The 25,035-nt window shown below is 52.7% G+C and overlaps 1 protein-coding gene across 1 annotated transcript in view; it reads right to left on the minus strand.

The window, feature by feature from the left end:
* The window catches only part of DSCAML1 (DS cell adhesion molecule like 1), a 339,836-nt gene that overhangs the window by 312,579 nt on the left and 2,222 nt on the right, over positions 1 to 25,035 (minus strand). The window contains exons 2-3 of the mRNA XM_044257920.1: positions 11,313 to 11,630; positions 7,650 to 7,796 (exon numbers count right to left, since the gene is read on the minus strand). Of these exons, the coding sequence (XP_044113855.1) occupies positions 7,650 to 7,796; positions 11,313 to 11,630 (465 nt within the window). The remainder of the gene's footprint in view (positions 1 to 7,649; positions 7,797 to 11,312; positions 11,631 to 25,035) is intronic.

Below are 25,035 nucleotides of genomic sequence, written 5' to 3' on the forward strand. Positions count from 1 at the left end.
TACCATCGCAGACTGTTGGAGTTAAAACTGCCTCAGTGGGCCTCTATCTAGCCCTAGTCCCACACGGCCTTCTCAGCATCTCACGTTCCGCCGGCAGCCCGGTGCCCAATGTGGCCTAAGGTTGGACAACATCATGAACCTGGGGGGGTCATTTCTGGGCTGTGTTCAAGCGACTCCTTCTCCACCTGAGAATCCAAGTCTCTGCAGAGGCCTGATTTCCATCTGAAGGATTCCAAGCACAGGATCCATTATCCCCATTTCACAGAGGAATAAACTGAGGCTTATGAAAATAACTCGCTCCAGAGCACTAATTAGGACTAGCAGACCAGAGTCTGCCTTCTTTTCACTGCGTCCCTCCTCGTCTGTCAACTGTCTGCTCCCATCTGTTACCCGGTTTTCTATCAGGTCGTCCTCTCCTTGTGGATTTGCAGCCGTTTTTAAAAATACATTTTTGCGTGTCAAGTTTTTGCAAGGTGATAGAATGTTGTGCTTCGGAGCACACAGTGGAGTCTGAACACATCAGGGTAAGCTGTGGCTCTACCACTTACTAACTTTAGGCACTTTGTTTATTTTCAACGAGGCTCAGTTTGTTCATCTCTGAAATGGAGGAGTAATAACCCCTCATCAGATTGCTGTGAGGCCAAATGAGCTAAACACAGAGAATGCTTAGAACAGAGCCTGGAAGTGGAGGAAGGGTTTAATGAGTATGAGTCATTATTATCATACTTCTCCACACATACCTTTCTTTTTTTTCCTCTTTTTCTAGAACTGGCAGGACCTCCATGGCTTGGCATCTTCTTCAGACTGCTCTCAGCACCTCACCTACCCTCCAAATCACCCCGTCCTCCGCCACCTTGCCTGCCTTCGCCCCTGCTGCCACCTCCACCTGAAGCATGCTTTCTGCCCCTGTGGCCCTTGGATTCCAAGACTCGACTGCAGGCCTCCCTCCTCTCATGAGGCCTCACAGGGCCACCATCAGAAAGCATCATGGCTCATCTTCTTCGCGGGATGGTACCACAGTCCCTACCCTGGAGCTGCTGAAGGGAACAAGCAGGTCAAGGGCAAGTGCAACTCTTCTGCAAGGCCTGACCCCATGTCCATCACCCAGCAGGGGTCCAAACCCCATTGGTTAAATTGCCTTGAGGGCACCATTTTCTTCATGTTAGCCCAGATAACCATTCCAACCCCTTTTCTCTATATGGCCCTAGAGAGCCAAGAAAGGAGAGCCCCAATTATTTAAAAAAATATATATATTTTTTTAGGTTCTATTTACTTATTTGAGAGAGAGAGAAAGAAATGAAAGAGACAACAAGAGCGAGCATGAGCAGGGAGAGGGGCAGAGGGAGAAGCTCGATTCCAGGACCCTGGGATCGTGACCTGAGCCGAAGGCAGACGCTTAATTAACTGAGTCCCCCAGGTGAACCAGAGATCCCCCAACTTTGCATCACACAGCAGAGCATCACAGAGGGAACCCACAGAAACCATCTCTCTCTGGGTCACTCTGGAGCAGTTCCATGAAATAAAGACCAAGGACTGTGCACCTTAAACCCTGAAATGCCTTCCTCCCTGCCACATGAGCACTCAACGCGGGGAGAGACTGGCATTGCGTCATCATCGTTAATCATCTTCAGCGGGACTGGAGGGGAGAGGGCCCCGCAGAAAACACAGCGCCTGCTCTTGCTGGTTCTATCTTCCTGGAATGGGGATAACACAGATTTCAAATATTACAGGACAAAACACAGTTAGTGCCTTGAGCAAGGAACTGAGAAAGTCCAGAGGGAGTTCACAAAAGGATCCCCCTCGAAGAAGGTTAATCAGGGTGATTTTTCAATCCATTCATAGCAGAAATCGGAAAAAGACATCATGGAAAAAGTGGTATTTGAACCAGACTTTGAAAGATGGGTAGGTTTTCGATAGACAAAGAATGAAGTCTGAGAGTAAAAGCAAAGCATCCCACGAGCAGATAAAATAACATGCCCTAAGAATGTCAGGAGAGAAGGGGAGCCCGAGAGCACCTCGGTCTTGACCTGGGTTTATCAGTAAGTGTGGAGGCTGTGCCCCAGGACCTCCAGAGCCCTTCCAGCTCTAACAGTCCCTGACTCCATCCGCCTGTGGCCTAGAAGCATCCAAACTGGTTTCCAGGCACCACCCAGCTCGCTCCTGTCTGCGCCATCCCCCGTCCAAGTTGGTGTAGACATATGGGATCTGAGGTAGTCTCCGTATCAGCCCGAGCAAAATGCAATGAATACGTTGAATCTGCATTCCAAAGCAAACCAAGACCGTATGTGATTGTTTACTGTGTTGAGATTATCCGTCTCTGCCCATCAGAGCTGACAACATGAATGGAATCCTAAACTCCCTGATCAGGACGGTCTTTGTGTCTCCCACTGGGCCAAAAACAGAGTCGGTGCCCAATAAAGCCTTCTTGTTAGAATGGCTGTTTTGTTCCCAGATCTTTCAGCTGGAGATCTGTGGCCCTTCAGAAAAGCCAGAGCCTCTGGTCACTGAACACACAGCCAAAGGTCAGTGCAAGGATTGGGGACACGTGTCTGTCCCCAGGCAAGTGCAGGAGACAGGGACAGGAGTTCCTTCCCTGTGGGAACCTGACAACAATCCATTCTCAATGAGAAGCCCGCTCTGGGGAGGCCTCAGAAAGCAGAGGCGCCTGGAGGAGCCGGGTTCAAACCCAGGCTACAGCCTTGACAAGCCACGTGACCTTAGGTAAGTTGCTTAATTTCCCCGGGCTTCAATGTCCTCATTTATAAAATGAGAAAAGACCCAACAAAACAAAAAAATATTATCTCTCTTAAAGGGTTATTGTGAGGATTAGAGATAATTTAGGTCTCAATACATGATAGATATTATCATTAATCTTATTATTATTATGCTAGGACAGGGGCTACGAAGGCCCTGGGGATAAAGAGATGAAAAAGATACAGCTGTGTACCCCCCTGCAGCAGGCAGACAGAAACCACCACCTATCACGTAAGAGGAAATGACGGGAGTGCGCTGGGAATGGAACCAGAGAAGTGGTAAGTTCTGCCAGCAGGCTTATGCAAGGTCTCCTGGAAGGCGACACATGTGGACCAAGTTTAAAGGACAAAAGAGGGATGGGCACAGAGGGGACAGCAGGATCAAGTGAAAACAGGTGTGAAAACACAGGAGCAACTTGGAACTCTGGGGACAATCAGGGAGGTGAGCTCACAGGCTCTCTCCCCAGGTGAAGGTGGGCTACGGTCCAGGAGCACTGCCCGCTAGCCAGAAAGGACCCCTCTGACCAGATTCACCCTTGCCCCTGTTTCTCCCCACTCCCACTCCCAACGCACAGGGCTTCCAGCCCAGGCAGGGCCTGATGACAACCCAGCGTTCCAGAGCCCCATCCTCATAGATGAGGGAGCTGATCCAGGCTTGTCTTCCAGAGCACCGCAGACACATCTGGCCCGCATCTGAGCAGTGTCCAAAACTCCCCTCTGGGGCCAAGAGAACCAGTCAGGATGCTGGTGAAGAGCATGCTGGGAAACTCCCACAAGGAGCCCGCATCCATATAATCAGGTCTGGTGGAAATTAAAAGCTATTAGGAACAGGGCCGGATTTATCTTTATATCCAATAACATACATTGTAATGGTGATCATGCAGATGGGAAATTAAACCACATCTCGGCTTCACCGGAGGCCTTAATTTTTATTTATGTTTGTGCACGGCCCTTTGCCCTCTTCCCCCCCACCCCACCCACTCTAGAGAGCCGGTTCTCCTTGTCAAGACCAAGGCCCCCAGGAGAGAAGTAAAGGGTAGGAGTCTGCCAGATCATAGGTGAGAGGTTCTGGGCTCCTACATCTTTAAATAGCCCGATGGAAGGAAGAAGACCAGCTTGGAGGAGGGGAAAGGCAGGGGGAGAAAGGGGCTCGTGTAGTAGGTAGCTCTGGGGAAAGTACCATTTTGGGAAACGTTGCATGTTAGTCTCTCCAGCCTCTCCCTAGGGAAAGCACAGTCAAAAAGCTGCTTAGAGTTTCAGCAGGGAGGCTCCCCTGCCCCTCCCCAGTGTGGACAGCTGGGAAGGCTGGCCTGGGAACAAATACCCAACTCACGGAGCTGTTTTAGGCACCAAGCCTTTAATTCCTTCCAAACCCCCTCAGAGAGAGGCGTTGAAGGGCAGGCTCCTCATTCGCCGGGGCCCACGCTCACCCCCTCGGGCCCCCGCCTCACAGGGCGTCTGCTCTCCCCCAGGAGATGTGTCCTGGGGCCCTGAGTAACCCGCAAGGCCTCCCATTCCTCCCCCTGCTCACCAGCACCTGCCCCTGTTGGCCCCGTGGTCTGTGGAGGATCTGAACCCAGACCTGCACATCCAGGGATCAAAGTCAACACTTTCTCTTTGCTCCAGAAGCTGACCCTAAGGCGTCAGGGGGAAATAAAGGGCTCCTTGATCCTTCCGTAACCATTAAATCTTCCCCCACTGTGAGAAGCTGCTATCCAGCCTCCCAGACAACATGCACACTGGGTACAGGGTGAGATGAATGGCAGAGAATCCTATTTTTATGGGGGAAAAAAAAACAATAAACAATTTGCATTTTCCAAAATTAAAGCAGGCACCATGGCGGCCCACATTCTGGCCTCTCATCCAGAGCCCGGAGGAAGCAAAACTCCAGTCTCTGGTTCTCTCACATTCCTCCAGGAACGCGTGAGTTGGATTCATGTGCTTTGGGACGTCTGTCCCTGGATGAACACCATAGCTGTAGAAGGATCTAGAATGATTATGGATGGAGGTTGGGGTGGGGGAGGAAAATTCTCCAAGGCTAAAGGAAAGAGAGGGATGCTGAAGAGCCAAAGTTGACCAGAGCCCTGCAGATTAGCGTCAAGCCCGCTTCCCTGATAATTATGCCTTTTGGGGCCACCAGCCATGTCTTTACATCAAAGACAGCCCTGAAGCACCAACTACAAGGGTTGCCTTGGGGAAGCTCCCTGCCTCCAGCTCCTAGGCACAGGAGCCAGGTAAACCCGCCTCCTCTCCCATCTGAGCTAGACTTCGTACCACCCGGCACCCACCGTGCTCACCCTTACATCAGTGCTGTTCCCACATTCCTTCAGAACTGTTCCAACCATCCATCCATGCTCCCCTGGAGCACTGACTGAGCACCTGCCCTGCACGTGCAAAGGGGTGTGTCAGAAGCCAGAGACGTGTGGATGAAAACCAGCCAGCTCCCGTCCTGGGAAATTCAGTCTGACGGGGGACACGGAGCCGGTGATGTAGTAGAAAGGGATACACCAGCATCATGATCACAGCCACAGCTGTCCTAGGTGTACCAGGAAGAGTTCGGAATGTTTCCGAATAGATTAACTTCTCGAACCCTATAAAGTAGGTTAATCATTATCCCCATTTTATTATAGTTGGGGAAACTGAGGCACTGTAGGGCCAGTGACCTGCCCAGCTGGTTAAGCAGTGGGCTGGGTCTCAACCCAGACAGTCTGGTGCCAGGGTTCAGACTCCTCCTCACTGCACCCACCTCAACCCCACAAAGCCTTCCCTAAAAGCCAATGTTGACCTTCTTCCCCTCCCTGAGGTCAAGGCCGTCCTTATCTAGAGCACACATTTAAAGCCTTGGAGTCACGCTCTGCTGGACACATTTGTATGGTGCAGGGAGGCAGTTCTGTGTGGGGGGAGTGCACAGGTTGGAGGAAGAGACCCGAGTTCCAGCCCTGGCCCCCTGCTTAATAGATCCATTACCCAGAAGAAGTGACTTGACTCCTGGGAACCTCAGTTTCCTCTTCTCTAAAGTGGAGGGAAAAAATACACATCCCGGATTTTTAGAAGGACAAAATGAGATCATACATGGAAGTTTCTTAGCCACTGCCTGGCATACAGTAAGCACTCCGATAATAATCATTGTTATTTAATACTACTACCAATAATTAATGATATTTTAACAAGTATAACTCTGAGTCCATAAACTCAAGTGTGTAAGAAATACATTTATGTTCTGCAAAGTGCCTTCAGTCTGACTCAGTTGGATAAGTGGGGACTTTCAGTCTTCATTACTGGGGCTTCCCCCAGGGATGTGCCAAGGTCTGGGATCTCTCCCCACCCGGTTGTCCCTCCCTGCATGATCGCTTTGGGTCTTGGCTGTGCACCTAATGCCTCCTCTGGACGCAGAACACTGGCCCCCATCCCAGACCGCGTGGAGCCTCACACAGCCACCCATTGTGGGGGCCAACCGCTTTACCCAGCTGCACCCACTAAGCAGCCTACAGTCCCATTCCCCATCCCTGGGATTCATTTGTCTCCCATTTGTTCCTTGTCCTCAGAGGCTCTCTTTCCCAGCCAGGAAACCCATCCCAACCTTTCCCATTAGCCTATGGTTTTACAGAAGGCAGGAAGGGCAGCTGTCTTTAAGTAGATCTGGATTCCCGTCCTGCTAGGAGCTCTGAGGCCAGGAGACATAACAGCCTGGCCATCTGCTTGGAACTGAGAGAAGGAAAAGGTACCAGGGGCAAAACACAAATTAACGTCTCCAGAAGAGTAGCCTGTGGTGTTGGCTATAAATAAGCCGAAGGTATGGACTCTTCTAGCTAGATTGTCGGAACCGTGGAAAGAGCTTTAAAAACACTGATCACGGGTTCTCCCCTGGAGATACTGATTTGGGGTCAGTCCCAAGCACCAGTGTTTTTCACAGAGCTCCCCAGGGACTCAGGGGGTGTAGCAGGATTAAGAACCCCAGCTTCACAGGTGTGACGCATTGACGTCTGCCTCCCCGGCTATCCTGGAAACCTGGCAGCTGGAATCATTCTGTATGACCAACGATGGGACATCGAGGCTGCACGGGATCTCAGCACCTGGCCAAGTTCCCCTGTTTCACAGAAAGGGAAAACCAAGGTCCTCCGCAGAGAAATGAAGAAAAAACAGGAGAGTCCACACCTGATGCTGGGATGAAGGCAGTCACACTGGAGCCATGGGGGGAGAAAACCCACTATTTTGTAGCGAGAGGCCAAGAGGTATTTTGAGGACTTGAGTTCCTCTCTTAAGGTTTCCAGACCTGACCTCCTGTTGAAGGGAAAGGGAACCAGTAACAGAAGGCCTACGACATGGTACTAACCTCATCCCCCAATACCAGGCAAGGGCGAGACCCACTAGAATCCTAACGGGATCTTCAACCAAGTCAAGAGGAAAAAAAAAAAGACTCTTGTACACATGAAACTCAGGTCTGGTCCGGTGCTCAAGCTCTAGTCATTCCACGCGGGAACACGGACAATCGCCAGCTCCGGGCTCCCCTCCCCCACTCTGAAGCCCTTCACTTTAAAGGGGTTTCCAGCCTCACCTCCCACTGCAAAGAGCAAGGGCAAGCAAAGACTCAGGAGCCAGAAAGATGGGGGTCCCACTCTTTAGGGGGAGTAGGATCCATCCTCTATCTGACAGGACATTGGCACGCCCAGCAGAGGCCCCCAGCACCTGGGTTTCACTGACCGGCACAGACGTACCACATACCAAGACGAGACCAGAGACGCTTTGGGGCCAAAGCGTCACCAGAACACGGAGAATGAATAAGTCACCGGAACCAACCTCAAGAGCTCAGCTCAACAACCAGCTCAGCACCTCTGCTCCATCTCTCCCCCCGCCCCGCAGCACCCCTGCCTGTCGCGGCCCCACAGGGCTCCTTACCTGGGATGATGGAGACCGTGTCCTTCTCCCAGGACACAACGCTAACATATTCCTGCACTGAAGAGGGGATGAGGCACTTGAAGACGGCCACGTTGCCACGCATTGACCTTTGATCCTCCACCCGAACGGTGTAGGGTTCCCTGAAAACTGCAGAGAGATGAGGGGGTGAGGAAAGGGGGTGTCACAAGACTGCGACACAGTGGGGGCCCAAGAAGGGAACAGAGAGCCACCTGAGGTCCCTCAGCAGCCCCAGGCCTTGCCCCCCAACACCTCCTCCCCCACCTCCCATTTAACTAGCCCAGATGTTCCTGCCGTGATCTTACTCCTGCCTGAGCAACCTCCTCCCTGCTCCCTCAGAAACGTCCAGTCTCCCCTGCAAGGCCGTGAGTCCAACATCAAACTTTTGTGATTTCAGTATTTTTTTTTAAGATTTTATTTATTTATTTGACAGAGAGAGATCACAAGCAGGCAGAGAGGCAGGCAGAGAGAGAGAGAGGAGGAAGCAGGCTCCCCGCCAAGCAGAGAGCCCAATGCGGGACTCGATCCCAGGACCCTGAGATCATGACCTCAGCCAAAGGCAGCGGCTTAACCCACTGAGCCACCCAGGCGCCCCGTGATTTCGGTATTTAACAAACCATTGGATTGGAGGGGCCTGGGGTAGCACCTAATTCCAACATTGGGATCGCATCCAGCAAGAGGGTATGTAGGTAACGAGGAAATGTGATAGGATTCCTCTAAGGAAACCACACTTGATTTCCTACATTATTCCTGGGTCTGTGGGGACAACAGCTGGGGCACGGTGACCATCATTTGCCAAAAATAGGAACTGTGACACATAATTCAACCACAGACTTTTGTGCCACATCAACGTGAAAGGTGACCTGGGAAAAATGTAGTTGACACATGGAACTTTCTGGAAGGGCTTGGTGGTTTATAAGGAGAATGGAAGAGAATATTTAAAACTGTGATTGACTCTGAAACAAAGTATCCTTACTGTTTCCTCCAACCTCCTGACACTGCCTACAGCCTGACCCCCAGGCTTGCCCCTGCTTCCAAAATCTAGCTCTTCCTTCCCTGCGGCACATGAAGTGGAGGCCCCCTGTCTCAGTCCCAGGGCTGGTTTCAAGGGGCACAGTCACCTGCCTCCCCAGTCTACAAGTCAGTTCTGGTGGGTGGGCTGGCTGGGCCTTGCAGGGGGGCCCAGGGACCATCCTCGGCCTCTGCCTTGTCCTCTCTGCTTGGCCTCTTCCGGGGCTCACTCCATCCTCCCGCCCCTCCTCTGCCAAGCAGCGCTGGTGCATCCAGATCCCCACCGCCTCCCGACCTTGTCCCTCAGCAGGCACCTGGGCAGCGTGCCCTCCTGCTCTCCCGGCCACGGTTGCCAGGGTGATGTTCAGGGCCCCGCGGCCCTCTGGCTGTGCACCTGCAGCCCCTCTGGCTTCATAAAGAGCCCCTTAATTAGCTGTGTCTCTAGTCTGGCCAGCCTTGCCCCAGCCTCCTCAGGCCTTTCTTCTTCCCCTGGCTCTGGGTGACCTGCTGGGGAAGAGATACAGCTGGGGGGGGTGGGGGAGAAAAGGGAGAGGAGAGGAGAGCCGCTCTGCCTGTTCTCTGGTGCAGTGGTCTGGCCTTCCATGGGTGTGAGCGGGGCACAGCCAGCGGATGTGAGGGGAGCAGGCAGGAGGCCAAGGGGGAGTAAACACAGGAGGGAAGCAAAGTGAAAGAGTAGAAAAAACTGGGGTTTGGGGGCGCACCCCCTGGAGAGTCCCAGCGAGCCGGCAGAGACCAGAGGTGAGGAACAGGCCAGCAGCCCCTGCCTCCTCCTCTGAGCTGCTGCATGACCCTGCTGGTTGGCCTTCAGAGCCTCAATTTCCTCATCTGTAAAAGGACACCACAATGATGATAGCAGCGTGTCGAAGGCCTGGCCCAGGGAAGCACCACAGAAAGGTTGCTCACCGTTCCAGTGACACCTCTGACCCACGGGCCATGGGCCCTCGGCCAAGCCATGTACCCTCTCCTCGTCTCAGTCCCTCACTTTTAAGAAACACTTTATGGGATTATTGTGAAAACTGCGTCCTAACCCAGTGACAGGCACATAACAGGAAATAGGACGTCACTTCCTCTTAGCCCAATCCTCCAGGCACTGGAGGCCAGGGCTGCACCAAATGCCGGCTTCGGGCCTCCCAGCTCAGCAGCTGGTGGTGTGAGGGGAGCAGAGCAAAGGACCTAGTCCTGAAAAGAAGTTCCACGGGAAGCCCCAGGAGATACCCTGGGGTTGGTCCTGGGTTCCAAGAGCTCACATCTCCCCTCAAAGCAAGCCAACAGGAGGAAGACTAGCTCTTTAATTAAGAGCGTATGCCCCACTTCACCCCTGTATACACCCATTCCTAGCTACTTGGAACCTCAGGCCTCAGCTACTTGGAACCTCAGAGGCACTCCCGAGGCAGAAGGACCCTGGAAGTCAGAGAACTTGCAGGATCCGTCACTTGGCAGACGGGTTGGGAGGCCTTCCCCGGAGCCTACGCTTCTCTCCCGACACACTCACCAGGAAAGATGACACCCCAGAGCCCGGCACCATCACAGTGGGCTAGCTAATATGCTACCTGTCCTCTCCCACCCAAAAAAGCTCTACTAAGGAAACTGTTCTCCAAACTTCAGTGTTTCATTACGATTTAAGGCACACCTTGGAAACGATGACAACACACCAGTGTTTCGTGACATCCTCATTAAGAGAAGCTGATCTAAGCCATTCCCTGGACTCCAGACCTAGCCCTGAGAAATGAGCTTTTCTATTTTCTCTAAAGACAACAGCTGAGAAACCCCTACTTCCTGGCCTCCGTCGGCCCTTCCGAAGACCAAAATGCTTCACTGCTCAAATGTTCCGTCATGAATTTTACCTAAATGCCTGTTCTCAGGAGGCAGAGTCTACTCGAAGATCCATCAACAGCAGAATGGATAAATAAACACGGTAGAGTCGAACAATAGAACACCACACAGCCATGCCAATGAACGACCCCATTCAACAAGGCACAGCAGCAGGGGCAAATCCCACAAACACAATAGTGTACAGAGGATTCAAGGAAATACCTGCTGTAGGACTCCATTTATATAAAGTACAAAAATAGGCAAACACCTGTATTGTGAGAAGTCAGGACAATGGTTTCCCCCAGGGGAACGGTAACAGAAAAGAGCATGAAGGGGGCTTCTGACGTGCTGATCTTGTGTGTCTTGATCTGGATATTAAAGCTGGTGAAAATTCACCAAGCGATCTACTTATGATATGTGCCCTTTTCTTTAGATGTTTCAATAAAAGGGTGTTTAAAAGAAAGAAACTCAACTGGGTGTGTTTTCCTAGAATCGAGCCCTGAAATGAACCCAGGACTGAAAGGAGCAATGACTGGAACAGGTACCGGTCTCAGCTTCCCGGAGGAGAAAGTATAGACGCGGAGAAGTGTTTTCTTTGACTAAGGACATGCAGTAAAATGGGAGCTAAGATTCCAAAAGGCTCAAAAACTCTCCCTGAGAGGCGGACTTCTGCCACGCCACCCCCTCAGCAAGGCACCCATGTCTCCCCAGGAGGGGGACTTTGCCTGCTCCCCATCACCACCCTCCGGACGGAGCCCCCCCCCACCACCACCCCGCAGGGAGCAGGTGGCCGACCCTTACCTGCTTTGACGCGGATGTTGGGGCTCCGGATCTTGCCGGCCGCATTCTCCGCGGTGCAGAAGTAGTCATTGTCGTGGATAAAGCTATTGAAGGCGGAGGGGGAGAAGGGGTAGAGCTGCAGCGTCCCGTTGGCGTGGACATGCCGGATGTGCGGCACGTCGTAGATGTCGTCCCCCGTGGCCAGGTACCATCGAAGGGCCGCGCTGGGGGAGCCCGCAGCCGGGCAGGGCACTACCACCCCCACGGAGCTGGAAAAGGTCACCTGCTGCAAGGAGTCATTTACAAAGTAGAGGCTGGTGCCAACATCTTCAGGGCGAGCTGTGGGAAAGGGGAGAGGACGGGCTGATTATCCACGTGTTGGTAATAACCTCCCAATCCCCTGAGGCGTGCGCCCACCCCCATTCATGTTTCAAACACCAGTCACCCAGGAAGCATCCCCTAAGTGCCAACTACACCCCAGCCACTGGCATGGTAGATAGGAGACAGTTCCTGCCCCACAGAAGCTTCCAGCCTCGCATGAGAGTGGCAAAAGGTAACGACATCCCCCTTTCCATGCCAAACCAAGCCAAGCCCACAGAGAAGAGATTGGCCATCAGTCTTCTAGGTCAAAGGGTCCGAAGCCATGATCCACTATTGGCCTCCACTGTTGACATTAGGAGAGACGCTGAAATTGCTTGGATCATAAACCTTTATTGAGCACCTGCTATATGGCAGGCAGGTTCACACCATGACCTCCATTCATCCACACAACCCTGAGAAGAGCTGGCATCACCTCTCTTTTTTTTAATCATTCTCTTCTATAGTTAGGTGACATGCCAGAGATCGCACAGCTAATAAGCTACAGAACAGAAATTTGAACCCAGGGGCGCCCGGGTGGCTCAGTGGGTTGAGCCTCTGCCTTCGGCTCAGGTCATGATCCCAGGGTCCTCAGCAGGGAGCCTGCTTCCCTTCCTCTCTCTCTGCCTGCCTCTCTGCCTACTCGTGATCTCTGTCTGTCAAATAAATAAATTTTAAAAATCTTGAAAAAAAGAAATGTGAACCCATCCCTCTTAGGGAGGGTCTTCGTGCACTTCCTATCATACACAGGGAAAAGGCGAAGGGTCTCGGGACCGTGCTGTAAGAGGAAGGGGGATGCTTGCTTGGGGCAGAGAAAGCGACAGGAGATGCTGAGAGGGTCTCCCACCACGGAGGCCGTTCTGGGAAAGGCCGAGCCCCCAAGGGCCGAATAAGGACCAGCGCTCCGATGGGTGGATAAGATCTGGGCAGGAAGCAAGAGGCCCACCCAGGTTCTCAACCTGGCCCCGACACGGACCAACTGTGGTGACACTTCCCTCTCTGTTCCTTCGCTCCTTTGCTTATAAAATGCTGGGGGTGGTGGGGGGAGGGTGGATAGGGCTGCAAAGACCTCATACATCTGACTGTCTGACGGGTTCCCATTACAGCACCCCGTCACGTGGGAGAACTTGCTCAGCCCGCAGCCGCCTGACGGGGGCAGGGACACCTGACCCCGAGGACAGCTGTCTGCAGCCCTCACGCTGGCACGTGGCCTCCATCTCTCCCGCCTGATGGCCCACAGCCCTGAATGGTGGAATACGACCCTTCCTCCCGGCTAAGGAGCCACCTTAACAAGGGCCACCTCGGAACGACGAGTGGGGACAGTCCCGGAGAAGAGAGGGCCCAGTCCCAGGTCTCCAGCGGCAAGCCCTTCCCCTGCACCCGGAAGACCAAGGAGCAAACAGACCACTCCACTGCTTACTTAAAGAACGTTGCAGGGGACCCAACTTGACCTCAATTTCCACAACTTTATGAGGAGGAGGAGGGCCTGCATCCAGACTGTATTAATATTCTTGGCTTAACTCTGAGCCGAGCCTCCAGGGGGAATATACTGGGCAGCTCATTGAGGGAGGTGATTAAGCCTCATTGGTCAGAGCAACTCACATCATCTCATAAAGAGCTCCGATGAAGCCATTAGCATCAGTGCTGGAAAACACATTCGTGGGCTCCTTGCTGGGGTGTCAGGGCATCTTCCCGACAGCAAAGGGATTTGCTGTCCCCTCCAGACACCGCACCCCTAGCGGCTGCAAGGCCCTTGGGGAGGCCGTGGTCTAACCTTTCCCTCCTCCTCCTCACAGTGCCTCCCCTGGCGAAAGCCCCACTGTTGGTGGGTGAGGGGACACTCAGAAGCTCGGAATCGTGCTTCACCCCCAGTGGCTAGGGTACTGCCCAAGATCATGCAATCTCAGCATTGCACAGGTCCCCAAAGAAAGCTTAGGAAGACTTCCCTTAGCACCCAAATTTGCCAGGCTCCCTTTCCGTGGGCCTGCTCACTTTCTGGGAGATCTCCTTAGTGAGATTCCTTCAACAAGCATCTGAGAAGCATCCTCTACAGGCCAGGCACTGTCGTAAGCACTCGACTTATGGGGCTTCTCTCAACATTCCAACAACCCTGTGTGGTAGGTACTGCTGTGTCATCCCAGCCTACGCATGAGGGAGGTAAGGCCCTGGGAGATCAAAGCAACTTACCCAAGACCACACAGCCGATGAGTGAGGGCTCTGGGATGCAGACATGGGAAATCTGAGCCCCAAGTCTGACTTCTGTACAAGTAGATGATTGCAATAATAAAAAGGTGGATTTCACTTTCCTCAAACACCACCTGGCCACCAACATCCACATTTGGATGGCCAAGTACAAGATTAATACACCGGCATGCATAGATACACACACACTCCTTGTGGGAGGGGCCATCGTTGAAGTCGACATTTCAGACAATGCTTAGCCTGTGGGAGCAGGGACATCACTCTGGGGTTCTGGATGCTTCCTGAGACAACCTAGTTAATCAGACACTCTCTCCGTGGCAGCTTTATGGATTAGGGGAGCCAAAATCCATCACGGGACAGAAAGACTCTACATTGTGCCTGAAAAATGGACTTGGGAAGCTGAGAAAGGCTCCTGACAGAGAGGAATTCTAGAATTATTGGATTCAAGAACAGGTTAATAAAATGTTTATGCTATAGCCCTCAGTAATAATAATGCCGTCAGCAATTAGAACCACCACCACGGCTTTCGCTGTTAACTGTAGGTCAGGCTCAGAGCTAGACCCATTACAGATATTATCTCACTTAATCTTCATGGCTCCCTAGGGGATGGTATTAATGTTATTTTGACCTCACGGATAAGGAAATTAAGACTCAAAGTTAACTATCTTCTCCAAAGAAATGCTGTGTCCATGCCGGAGCTGGGACCGGAGCCCGGCGTGCCCTTACTTGAGGGCCCAGGGACAGAGCTGCTCTACTGTGTGAACCACGCTGAAGACAAACCACAGAATCTGGTTTCCCAGGCTGGGTACCTCTCTCCATCCTTCCCTTCATCTCAACTCCACCCCTAACACACAGTCCTAGTCTCCAGCTCTTCCTGCTGGAAATCCGTACCACGCGCCCCGCCTGCGAGCTTGCCCCTTTCCCCAGGTCCCCTCTGCTCCCACCAGGAGCCCCAGCCACAATGAGAGCAGCCTTCCTGCACTCTGAGCCTTGGATCCTGCCAGAGCCAAGGACACGGGGTTCTCAACAACTACAAATGGGTAGATTTAATTGATGAATGGACCGGGACTGTCCAGCCACCTGTCAGGGCTGATGAAACGGCAGATTGATAGCAAAAGGTGAGTAGCCTCATATTTCTCTCACCTCGGGATGTGAGCTGCTGTCTTCTGAGTCTGGGGGAGCAGGGGAGGATGAGACAAACCATTCATTTCTGCTTAGGGCTCTGACAGTGCATTGCCATTATGAAACATCACCCTCAGGTGTAAAACAATAGCGTCCCGCACTTACGGCAGGCCCATACTTTACCACCACAAGGCACCTGTCAGCGCAGAATGCAGACACCCTCTAATAAACATTAATTTAGCCTCATCCCACCTGCCAGGTGATAGGCGTGAACAAATCTATAAAAGGGAAACTGAGGCACTGACCACCCAGTAGCCCAAATCTCTGCTGTGTGCCAAGAGGAAGGTTGTTGGCCCAAGGGGCACCCGTGAGTGGCCGCAGCAGCCATGCATCACCCAGCCATGAAAGGGGGAGTAGTGAGGGCCTCACTCCAGCCTTTATGGGGGTAGGGGGTTCCCCTCCTTCTCAGGTCCCTGTTTGAACCTTCAGAGCAGGGACAAAGCTTCAGCAAGCTCTCAGAGCAGCACAGAAGTGGGGTACAACTGACAGAACCCTGGTAGGCGTCTGATGAACTGCTTTCTCTCCCGGAGCTCACCCCGGACCCGCTGTGTGACCTCAGGCAAGCCACCAGCCTTTCTAAGCCTCCATGTCCTCAGTCAAAAAGACAGGGACTGCACCGTCTTACCTGCCCTCCAGGACTGCAAAGCAGGGAAAAGAAAATGTGGAGGAATTTGGTTCCCCACAGAGAGGGCACGTGTGACTAAGAGGGACAGGACCGCTATTTGCATGCCCGCGACCTCCAAGCGGTCTAGGGTGCCCACAGTTCCTGCAAAGGTAACCAGGGCACAGCACCACTCTGCAAACCTGCAGAACTCAAGACCCTCTTCCACTCCCACGTCCTCTCAGCTGACTCCCGCACCCTTCCAGACTCCCTTCCCCAGGTCCCTTCGGACGCCAAGGGGCCGGAAAAGTCCTATTCTTTCCGGGGATGTTTAGGGAGCACCAGACACATGCCCAGCAGAACCACAGCCCTAGGTGGGAGACACCACCTTCCAGGAGCTGGTAAAGGAGATGGCCTTTAAAGGAGAATAGGGATGGTTAGCCCCAAGCCCTGGGGGATGTGCATGGAAAGTACCAGTTCTGAGATGAGCCCTCTTGAGGGGACATGCAAGTTAGTCTGCAGCTAGGGGACAGGGCTGGGCATGGGGGAGCTCCAGCTGAGCCTGGAAGGAAGATCTAAACGAGGGCACTCCCAACAGAGAGACCAGCCTGAACAAGGCCTCCGTGGCAACCAGGAGACTGCATGTTTGGGGGACCCCACAGAAACCTTCCAGGCAGGAGTGCCGGCTGGGCTTGGGGAGAAGAGGCAGAAACAGCTGGATTGGCATATTGGTCCCTCTGCAGTAGAAGGCAATGGCAGTGCAGTTTGCAGGCTTGGTAACTGGGTTCCTGCAGGTTCTTGTGCCTAACCCTGTGCCTAACTTCATCTTGACCTTATACTTATTTCCCTGAAGGCTTGGTGGCTTAGCTAACGGTACAAGTTCTCCAAAGAGAGGAGACTCACATTGATTGAGCCCCCGCTACGTGCCTGGCACTGGGCTTGCTTGCATGCTTCCAGAACATTCTCTCACTTAACCCTCACACAAAGGTCTAAGGTGGTCCTGGTGGTCTCATTTTATCAGTAAAGAAAAAGAGGCTCATGGGGAGACTGTACAGCTCGAAGAAGGCAGAGCCATCCTTCAGTCAAGGTCCATCGGGTCCCCAGCCTGAGTGTTTTCTGTCTAAATGCTGGAGAGTTCAAAGTTTGGGGCCTTAGGAGGGCCTCCAATTTCTTCTCTGGAAGCCAGTCCCAGATTGGAAACCACGTCCTCACACAGGAAACTCCTACCTCCCCCTCAAATCTCAGCGGCTCCCCCCACCGCCCCCCTGCCCAGCTCTTTCCTCTCTGCAGACAGAAGCAGGCATATTTACAGAGAGAAAGAGAGGAGGGGGGAACACTTCATAAATAAAGAGAGAGACATTCAGATCAACAGCAAAGCTTCTTCTGGTCAAAGGGGGAAATGGATTTTTAATAGAAAATGGAAGTTATGGGCTTGGATGTGATGTGACAGACGCCCAGACTTAAACCCATTTAATCTTCTCTGCCGTTTAACGTGGAACACCGCCCCGATGCCGTGTTTCAGAAAACAGGCTCCAAATCGCTGGAAGATTAGAAGCGTAGAAATAGCAGCGCAATATTTTTAAACCAGAAATCGCCCCGAGGCATTTGGGCTGCCCCCAGGGTCACCACAGAAACCTAAATATCCATCACATCAACTCCAGCGCTGGCCCTCCCGCCGTCTGGCCATCCGGATTAGCTGGGCAAAGGAAACTTGACACCCTGTGTACTGGACACCCATGGGCCCACACCCTGCTGGCCTGGGCTGGGAGTGTCTGGCCCACTGGGGCTTCCTCCCAGGTGGACACTGAAGTACCCCCATGTCGTCATCCCTAGTCATCACCAATGACAACCCAAGGGAACTGAAATATTAACACCTCGCCGCCTCCACTGGGAGAAGTGAGTCATTTTGTTCTCTTCCTTTACAATATTTACTCATCTCATTCACTGGACTTTTCAACCAGGAGCATTTGTCAGGGCTGGACCTGCAACCCGCCCCCCAGAGATGGGCCAGAGCCGGCAAGGGGGTGTCCACACCTGCGCATAGCAAGTGGGTCCCAGGGCCACAAGGACAGGGGAAGCAGGCAGGGCTGTGAGCTCCCATCCCAGCCACCACTCTATCCCCTGGGCCTCACGGCTCCCGGCACTTTGCACAGTGGTTCGAGGCCAAGACTCTGGAGCCAGGCTCCCTGGGTTTGAATCCAGGCTCTGTCACTTTTAAGCAAGATAACCTCACCTCTGCGTGCCTTAGTTTCCCCATCCATCAAATGGGGGTGACCTCAAAGATTGTTAGGTTGGATGCATTCATGTAAAGGACATTTTCTGGAATCTGAGTGCCTAGCAACACGTATGTATTTGTTGCTATTATTAGGAGTATTATCTTAACAGGCAAGCGGTTATTTGTGGAGCAAATATCCCACCGCAAATACTTACCTCTCACCTACCACACTAGCGACAGCTACTAAAGACAGTTCTCGGACGTCATGATGTATGATCAGCTGGAGGGCTGGTTAAAAATGCAGATCCTTACCTAACAGGTTCACGGAGGGCCTGGAAACTATTTCTGATGCATGTGTCCTCTGTCTACAGGTCAGAGTAACGCTCCCTAGAGAGAAGATTGGCCACCCCAGACTTCCGTATCACCTTTTCCAACAATAGCCGGTTTTCAAGGGCTTGGAAGACGGGGGCCTTAGCACCATGTTAATTAACTTAATTCGGTGATTGAGTTAATAAAATAATAGTGGTGCGATCAATAGCAACAAAACATTGCGATGGTCGCAGGCTGCTGCCCCCCAGGCCTCACACAGAGTTGTTTTTTTTTTTTTTTTTATGCGGATCTGGCCAGGTGAGTTTCTGGGGTTAATTTGCCAAGTTCATTACCACGCTGCATTTGCATACAAAGGTTTTCACACAAGATAGATTATTTGCCCTCACTCTGTTTGTATCCCACAGTTGGAAAAACTGGGTCCAGAGGGAATCCACCAATGGGACCTCAGCACAACCGGGTCAGGACCCAGGAGACAGGGTCTGGTTCCTTCATCAGAAAACCTGCTTCCCATGTGTTCACACCTTTGAGACTTCCTGAGGCTAGACCCTGGGGAGGAGAGGGGCGAATCTCCCCAGAGGGTGTCAGAGCATTTACAGGCGCTCTGAGTTGGAACTTGCCTCAGGGCAAGACTGAGCAGCCCAGACCAAGTCCCATGCTTCCCCCAAACACAGCACACCTGCCCCACCGCTTACCATCACCATTTCTCTGTAACATTATCTTGTGCCAGGCACTGTGAGCAGCCCTTGCCTGGCACTACAGACCATTTAAACCCTATAACCACCTCTAAGGTAGCTACTGCCCAGACCCCATTTTACAGATAAGGAAACAGGAGGTTAGTTGGTGGAATGAACCTGGGTGTTATATGCAAATGGGGAATCAGTCAATTCTACCTCTGAAACTGAAAGAAGGAAGGAAGGAAGGAAGAAAGGGAGAGAAGAAAAGAAAAGAAAACTGGATATTAGGTCAAGTAATCTCGGTGTGTTCACACACTGGCCATAGCTGCATTTCTCAATGAGCACATCACATTCTGGACTCAGACTGTCTCCAGGGTGTGCACACACCATGACGGGGGTTTTTCTGGTGAAGGAGAGCAGTTCGGGGTATGACATTTCTTATGTACTTGGGACTGTCCCAGCCTTCCAACATCTCATCCCTGGGACACCCTCCCACAGTTGAACGCCAGCAACCCCTACCCTAGTCCTGGAGGTGACCAGAAAGTCTCCGTCTGCAAATTCCCCTAGGGAAGCAGTCCTATCCCGATGAGCAGGACGGCTCCAAATGCCCAAGTCCTCCACCTCCCCAAAACCCAGAGGGTTTATTTGGTTTTGTTTTTAACGATTCTCAGCATAAACATAGTTCCTATAACTGGCAACCAGAAACCTGTAAGACCCAGTAAAGATCAGTCATCCTTCCACCTACAAGGCCCCTCACCACCGGCTCCAGGAGTTACGAGCCAACAGCTGACAGCCGAACAGAATCTTTAATCTCCCAGCCCCTGGCCGACAGGCCCTGGGAGGAGAAGGCCCCTCACGTCCAGAAGGTCTTTCTAGGGAGGCGGCTCAGACAGCACAGTTGTCCCCAGAGAGTCTTTGATTTAGATTGTTAACGCTTGAGGGACTTAAGAGATTATTTTGTCCAATCTCCTTCATTTACAGACGGGGAGCCTGCAGCCCAGAGGGGCACAGGAATTCACCCCAGGTACACAGCTTGCCAGTCCCCACTCAGTCTCTACTGCTCTTGGAATTCTGGCCACCTCGCCTGTAGAGCCCAGCAAAGCAGGAATGGGGGGTGGGCTCGTGGGGAAAGGCCAAGACATTAATGGGGGAGCAGGAGAGCAAGCAGGGGAGCTGGGTGCCTGCAGAAGTGGCCTCCGTGACAGACATCTGTCTGCAGATGGTCACAGCATTGTCAAGTGGAAGAGGGCTTCACCGGTATCCCTGTGGCCTAAAAGGCAGAACCAGGGCCCAGGAGCAGAAGGCCCAAGACCTAGACTGCTTGGTGGATTCGGAGGATGAGCTCTGTGCTAGTCAGAACTGTGTGGTCAGAACAGGCTGCCTTCAGAGGAAGGTGTTTTCTGTGCCCGGAAGCGCCGGAGCAGAGGAATGAGGGGATAGCTTGTGTCCTCAAAGGTGCCTTCCAACCTGGAGGACTTCTACCCGTGACAGTCATAGGATCTCTCGCTCACACCCCAAAAGCAGGTCCTGAGACCTGAGACCCGTAGACCCCCATGGCTCAGGGGGGCCATCTCAGAAGCAAAGTGATCACAACCCTGACTCGGCCGCGTTCTCAGGGCCTCAATTCTGGTGCTGGCTCTCACCTCAGATGAGGTCACACGGGTAGGACTTGCTCTTCCCAAAAGGGACTGGGGGTTCCCAGCAGTGAGAATCACCTTTGCAGACTGTGTCCAGAGGACTATGGGATAACCCCGCATCCTTGGACCTGGGGAGCCAGCAGAGGTAGGCGCTTCCCTCCCCCACCGCCTCCTGGGGCCACAGGGGCAACTACAGGCCAAGTCAGCTCCAAGAGGACAACTGCCAGCCTGTCTGGGCCTCATCTGCTGTTGCCCACGTTGCTATACATGCGGGGCCCAGGAGCAGGGAGACAGCCACACACAGCTGGGAGACCTTGGTTGTTCCTGTCTGATGAAGTGACAGTAATTATACCTCACATTTCAGCAAAGGATTTATAAGGCTAGAAGGGTTTTACTGTGGTTTTTACATGTGTGTTCACAGGTTGCCCTGTTTGGTTTACAACGCGTTGTCACACAACACACAATGATAGGCTCCTTATCCTTCTTGCACACACGTAATAACAGGTGCCCCGTGGAACAGTCAGGGTGCCGTTATTTCCCCCACTTTACAGATGATGAAATAGAGGTATAGGAACTCTTAGGTAACTTGCTGAAATCAGGCTGAGCTTTGCCATGTGGGCCCACAACCTTCTTTCCGACACATACACATACACGCACACGCATAATGGATATGCAACCAGCATTTGAATAACCCTGTTCCTAATGAAGATGGTGGTGACCTTGGAAACTGTCACTGTGAGCATGAGGGAGAGCAAGGGCATGGGGGAGGTGGGTCTGAACGGATGAGGGGAGTAGCAGCTGGATGGCAGGGGTGGTACCCGAGGCTAATGCAGCACAGAACAAACATCTGTTAAGCAGGGCACACAGGCTGTTGTGCCCCCAAGCCACTCCTGCAGTCATGGACCCACAGACCACACGCTGAATGGGCAGCACTTGACCTCTGGGTCCTATGTTGCTTCGCTCTGGCTGACTGGGTCATAAAGGGAGAAGTGGTTCCAGGAACCCCCAAGGTCATGGGCTACCAGGGGTGTTCTCTATACACAAAACTACCTGCAAAAAAGCAAGGCTCATCCCAGCGGAGAGAAACACAGAAATCTATCCAGCTACAAGGGATGGGGCTCACCCTGCATAGCCCATTTATACAGGTGTCATGGCATTAAATCCAAGATAGTACTTATTCTGTCCAACTATGGTAGAGATTCACAACCAAGCCTGGCCTTCCTTTGGCAGGTGTGTAACTAGCCTTTGCCTCCCCCTCATATCCAAGTCCAGAGCCAACCTCTGCCCTCATCTCTTTTCCACTGGTGGCTTAGCTATAGCTGGAGAAAGGGAGTGTGTTGGGTTCCCCAGGGACACAGCTGTCTTGCTGAGAATGGGTCCTGCAGGTTCCCAGGCGAGGTGGCAGAAGGAAGCAGCGATGTCCCCTGTCCCGGCCACCCCACAGTCTTACTGCTATAGGTCTAAGTCGGTTGGTTTGGCCAAAACTGCAGCTGATTGATTCAACTACTCAGGACAGGACTTGATGATCTATTCGGAGGTAAGGGCAGAGGGAGGAAGGTGGGAGCAGTGCAGGAAAAAAGAAGAGGTCTAGCATTTATTGAGTACCAACTACATTCTCGCTACCTTATGTGTGCTATTGCCCTTAACCCCAATTAATAGCTGGAGAAAGGCTCAGAGAGACCCAAAGTCACGTACCTAGTAAGTGCGGAGCTGGGATATGAATGGAGGGTTTGCTTTGACTCTGAATTTCCACCACACCAGCGAGTTGCCACCTTTTTTCTCTTTACAACCCCAATATATAAAAGGCTCGGATTGAAAGAACTAGGCATGGAATGACCTGAAGCTCTGCCTGCTGACCTTCCCCTCTCTACCTCCAGCCCTCCCCCCAGGCTCTACCCATGCCAGGGCCCTCCTGGATCATTAGATATGCAGGGGAAAAAAAAAGAAAGAAAGAAAAAACCTCTGGGAGGCCTTGGAGGCGCACCTGCCAGGGCAGGATTTGCTCCTGCCCCGGAAATGCAGACAAAACCATTCTGGAAGCCACATTCCCACTGCAGGCGTCCCAGCTGGCTCCCTGGGAAGGAGGAGCATTCCAGCTGCCCTGAATGTTTGCTCCCCAAGCAGTACTCCACAACTTCCCTCCGCAACCACCGTGCCCGCCTTCCCAATGAAGCGGCCTTAGCAATGTTAGAATAAGCAGCCCAGGGGCCCTGCCCTCATCTCTCAGAGACCACAACCCCCTCCAGAGCTGGAAGTCCCATCACACCTCTCCCATCAGTTGCTGCTTCTCCGAATACTGACCACAGCCCCAAGCACCCAGCTTCCTCCACTCTGAGGGCACATGCCCCAGAAATCTAGGGTTGGCCCTGGATCCCCACTGCCCAAGTGCCCCCACTCTTCAACCCTCTTCATCCTGCAGCACAAGAGGGACAACCCACATCCCAGGCTTGTCTGCCTTAGGGTGTCTCAGCCCATCACCGCTCATCGTAGCCCAACAGCAAGCTCCAGGCTGCCTTAGCAGGTGAGCTCAGCCCTGAGCCCCCGTAGGCCTCAAGCTCAGAGGCAGGAGAGAAGAACTACCCAAAACACCAGCCCTTCTTCCTGCTCCTGCCCCACCCCCATGCCATGCCAGGAAAAAGTGCCTGAGGAGAGGCTACTAGCACAGAGAGGGCCAGGCTCTTGGCCTGGCTAGGTCAGCATGCAAATCTGTATGCAAATCATATGCAAATCTAGGGCCTGCCCTTGGGTTCCTGGCACTCTGCCATGCTCTGCTGCCTGTGGCTCACCCCATTCAGGCACCTGGGTCCCGGCCAGATCTACCGGGGCAGGGGCTGAGAAAGCACTTTGGGAGCTGGGGGGCTCTGCCTCTTGACTGCTTCAAAGGTCTCCAAGAAACACCTCTTCAAGATCATGTGGGAGGTAAGAATCTCTCAACCTGGTATCCCTACCCCTGAAAAAAAGCTCTCTGAACACCACCCTCCCCTTTAATTCAACCACAAATAAAATCCACCTTCCCCAGGCTGATTAGGGGATGGAGCAAGGGACAGAGATGGAGTTCCTGAAGACACCGAGACGACAAGCAGGGCTGGAGGTCTGCACCCCTCTATCGAAGGCCAGCGGTCCTAGAGGTGCTCTAGGGTAGACTACCATCCTGCGTCTGAGGGCTCCCAGGCTGTTTGGGGGGCTTGTTTAGCAAAGCTCTGCTGGGCCAAACGGCCCTTTGCTTGCCCACCTCCTCCCGGTTCCTCAATCTAAGAAAAACAAGCCTCTCCAGCCAGTCTCCCGGGATCTGCTCAACTTAACCGCTGCCTTTGGGTCAACTGCTTACTTGCTTTTTGTTTCTAATTGAGCTCCCCATTCTGCTGCCGAGATATATTAAAGGCAGCTGACTTTGATGCCCAGAAACACGAAGCATCTGAGAGGTCTGTCGGGCATGATGGCAATTCCATTCTCCGGCATGTTTTTCCAGCAACCGGGGCCTCTCTGCCCAGCCGCCCCCTCCTCGGGCTCACGGGGCCTTCACCTGCTTCCCCGAAGTTGTGTCTGCTGTTTCAAGATTTTCAAAACACCTTCCCCCAGCGTCTCCCCACACACACCCCCCACTTCTAATTAGACACCGAACAGAGTGTTAGAGATTTTCTTAATGGCTTGACGAAGCCTTTTAATTCGGTCTTCTCAAGAGAGAAGAACCATGAGTCCCCGTCCGAGAGGCTGGGGTGGGAAATGGAAAAAAAAAAAAAAAAAAAAATCAATGCAACCCATTATTTTGGCTTTTAGAAAACGGGAATTTTAGTGCCGGGGAAGCTTGTTCTTTTACACAGTAAAAATGCAAATGTAGGCAACACAGATGCTGGCCCGCTGGATGGAACAACGAGAGAGCCTCACTGGGGTTCATCTGGCTGCCCGAACCCGGATTTGTTTTGACTATAATAAGGCAGCTATTGGAGACTCGATAACCGATTATTAAAACACCTTCCCGGTTCAGTTCTGGGGAATCGGTCTGAGCTCAGGCTTCATCAAAAAAAGGTATTTTGAGAGGAATGGAAATAACGGAAGCTTAAAACACATTCAATAACCGCTTAATTCCATCCAGAGGACGCTCTATCCCATCTTGTTTTTTCTCTCTCTCTCTCTGCCTCCTCCCGCTCCTCACAGATGGACGTACAAATTATTGCAAGAGGATATTGTTTTCTGTAACAGGCTCGAACACTCACATTTACATTTTCCTTGGTGCCGTGGGGGTGACTGGCAAGGAGAGAGAAAATACACCAAACCCCATCGTCCCTGCACTGCCCGCACCCCGTCTCTCCCAGCCGCCTCTCTATCGGCCCCCACCGCCGCGCCACCCCAAGCAGAACAAGCCCCGGGGACCAGCCTGGCACCTAAGACCCAATTAAGGCACGAAGGAAAAGAAAGGCCTGTCTGGCGAGTAGCCCTGGCGCCCGACACAGATGCTGGAGCCTCCGGATGGCAGGGCCGCAAAGGCCACCAAGGATCCAGCTCACCTGACACCTCCAGCCTCCCCTCGGGGCCCAGGGCCAGTGGC

Source organism: Neovison vison, chromosome 7, assembly GCF_020171115.1.
Source record: "Neovison vison isolate M4711 chromosome 7, ASM_NN_V1, whole genome shotgun sequence".
Lineage (NCBI taxonomy): Eukaryota > Metazoa > Chordata > Mammalia > Carnivora > Mustelidae > Neogale > Neogale vison.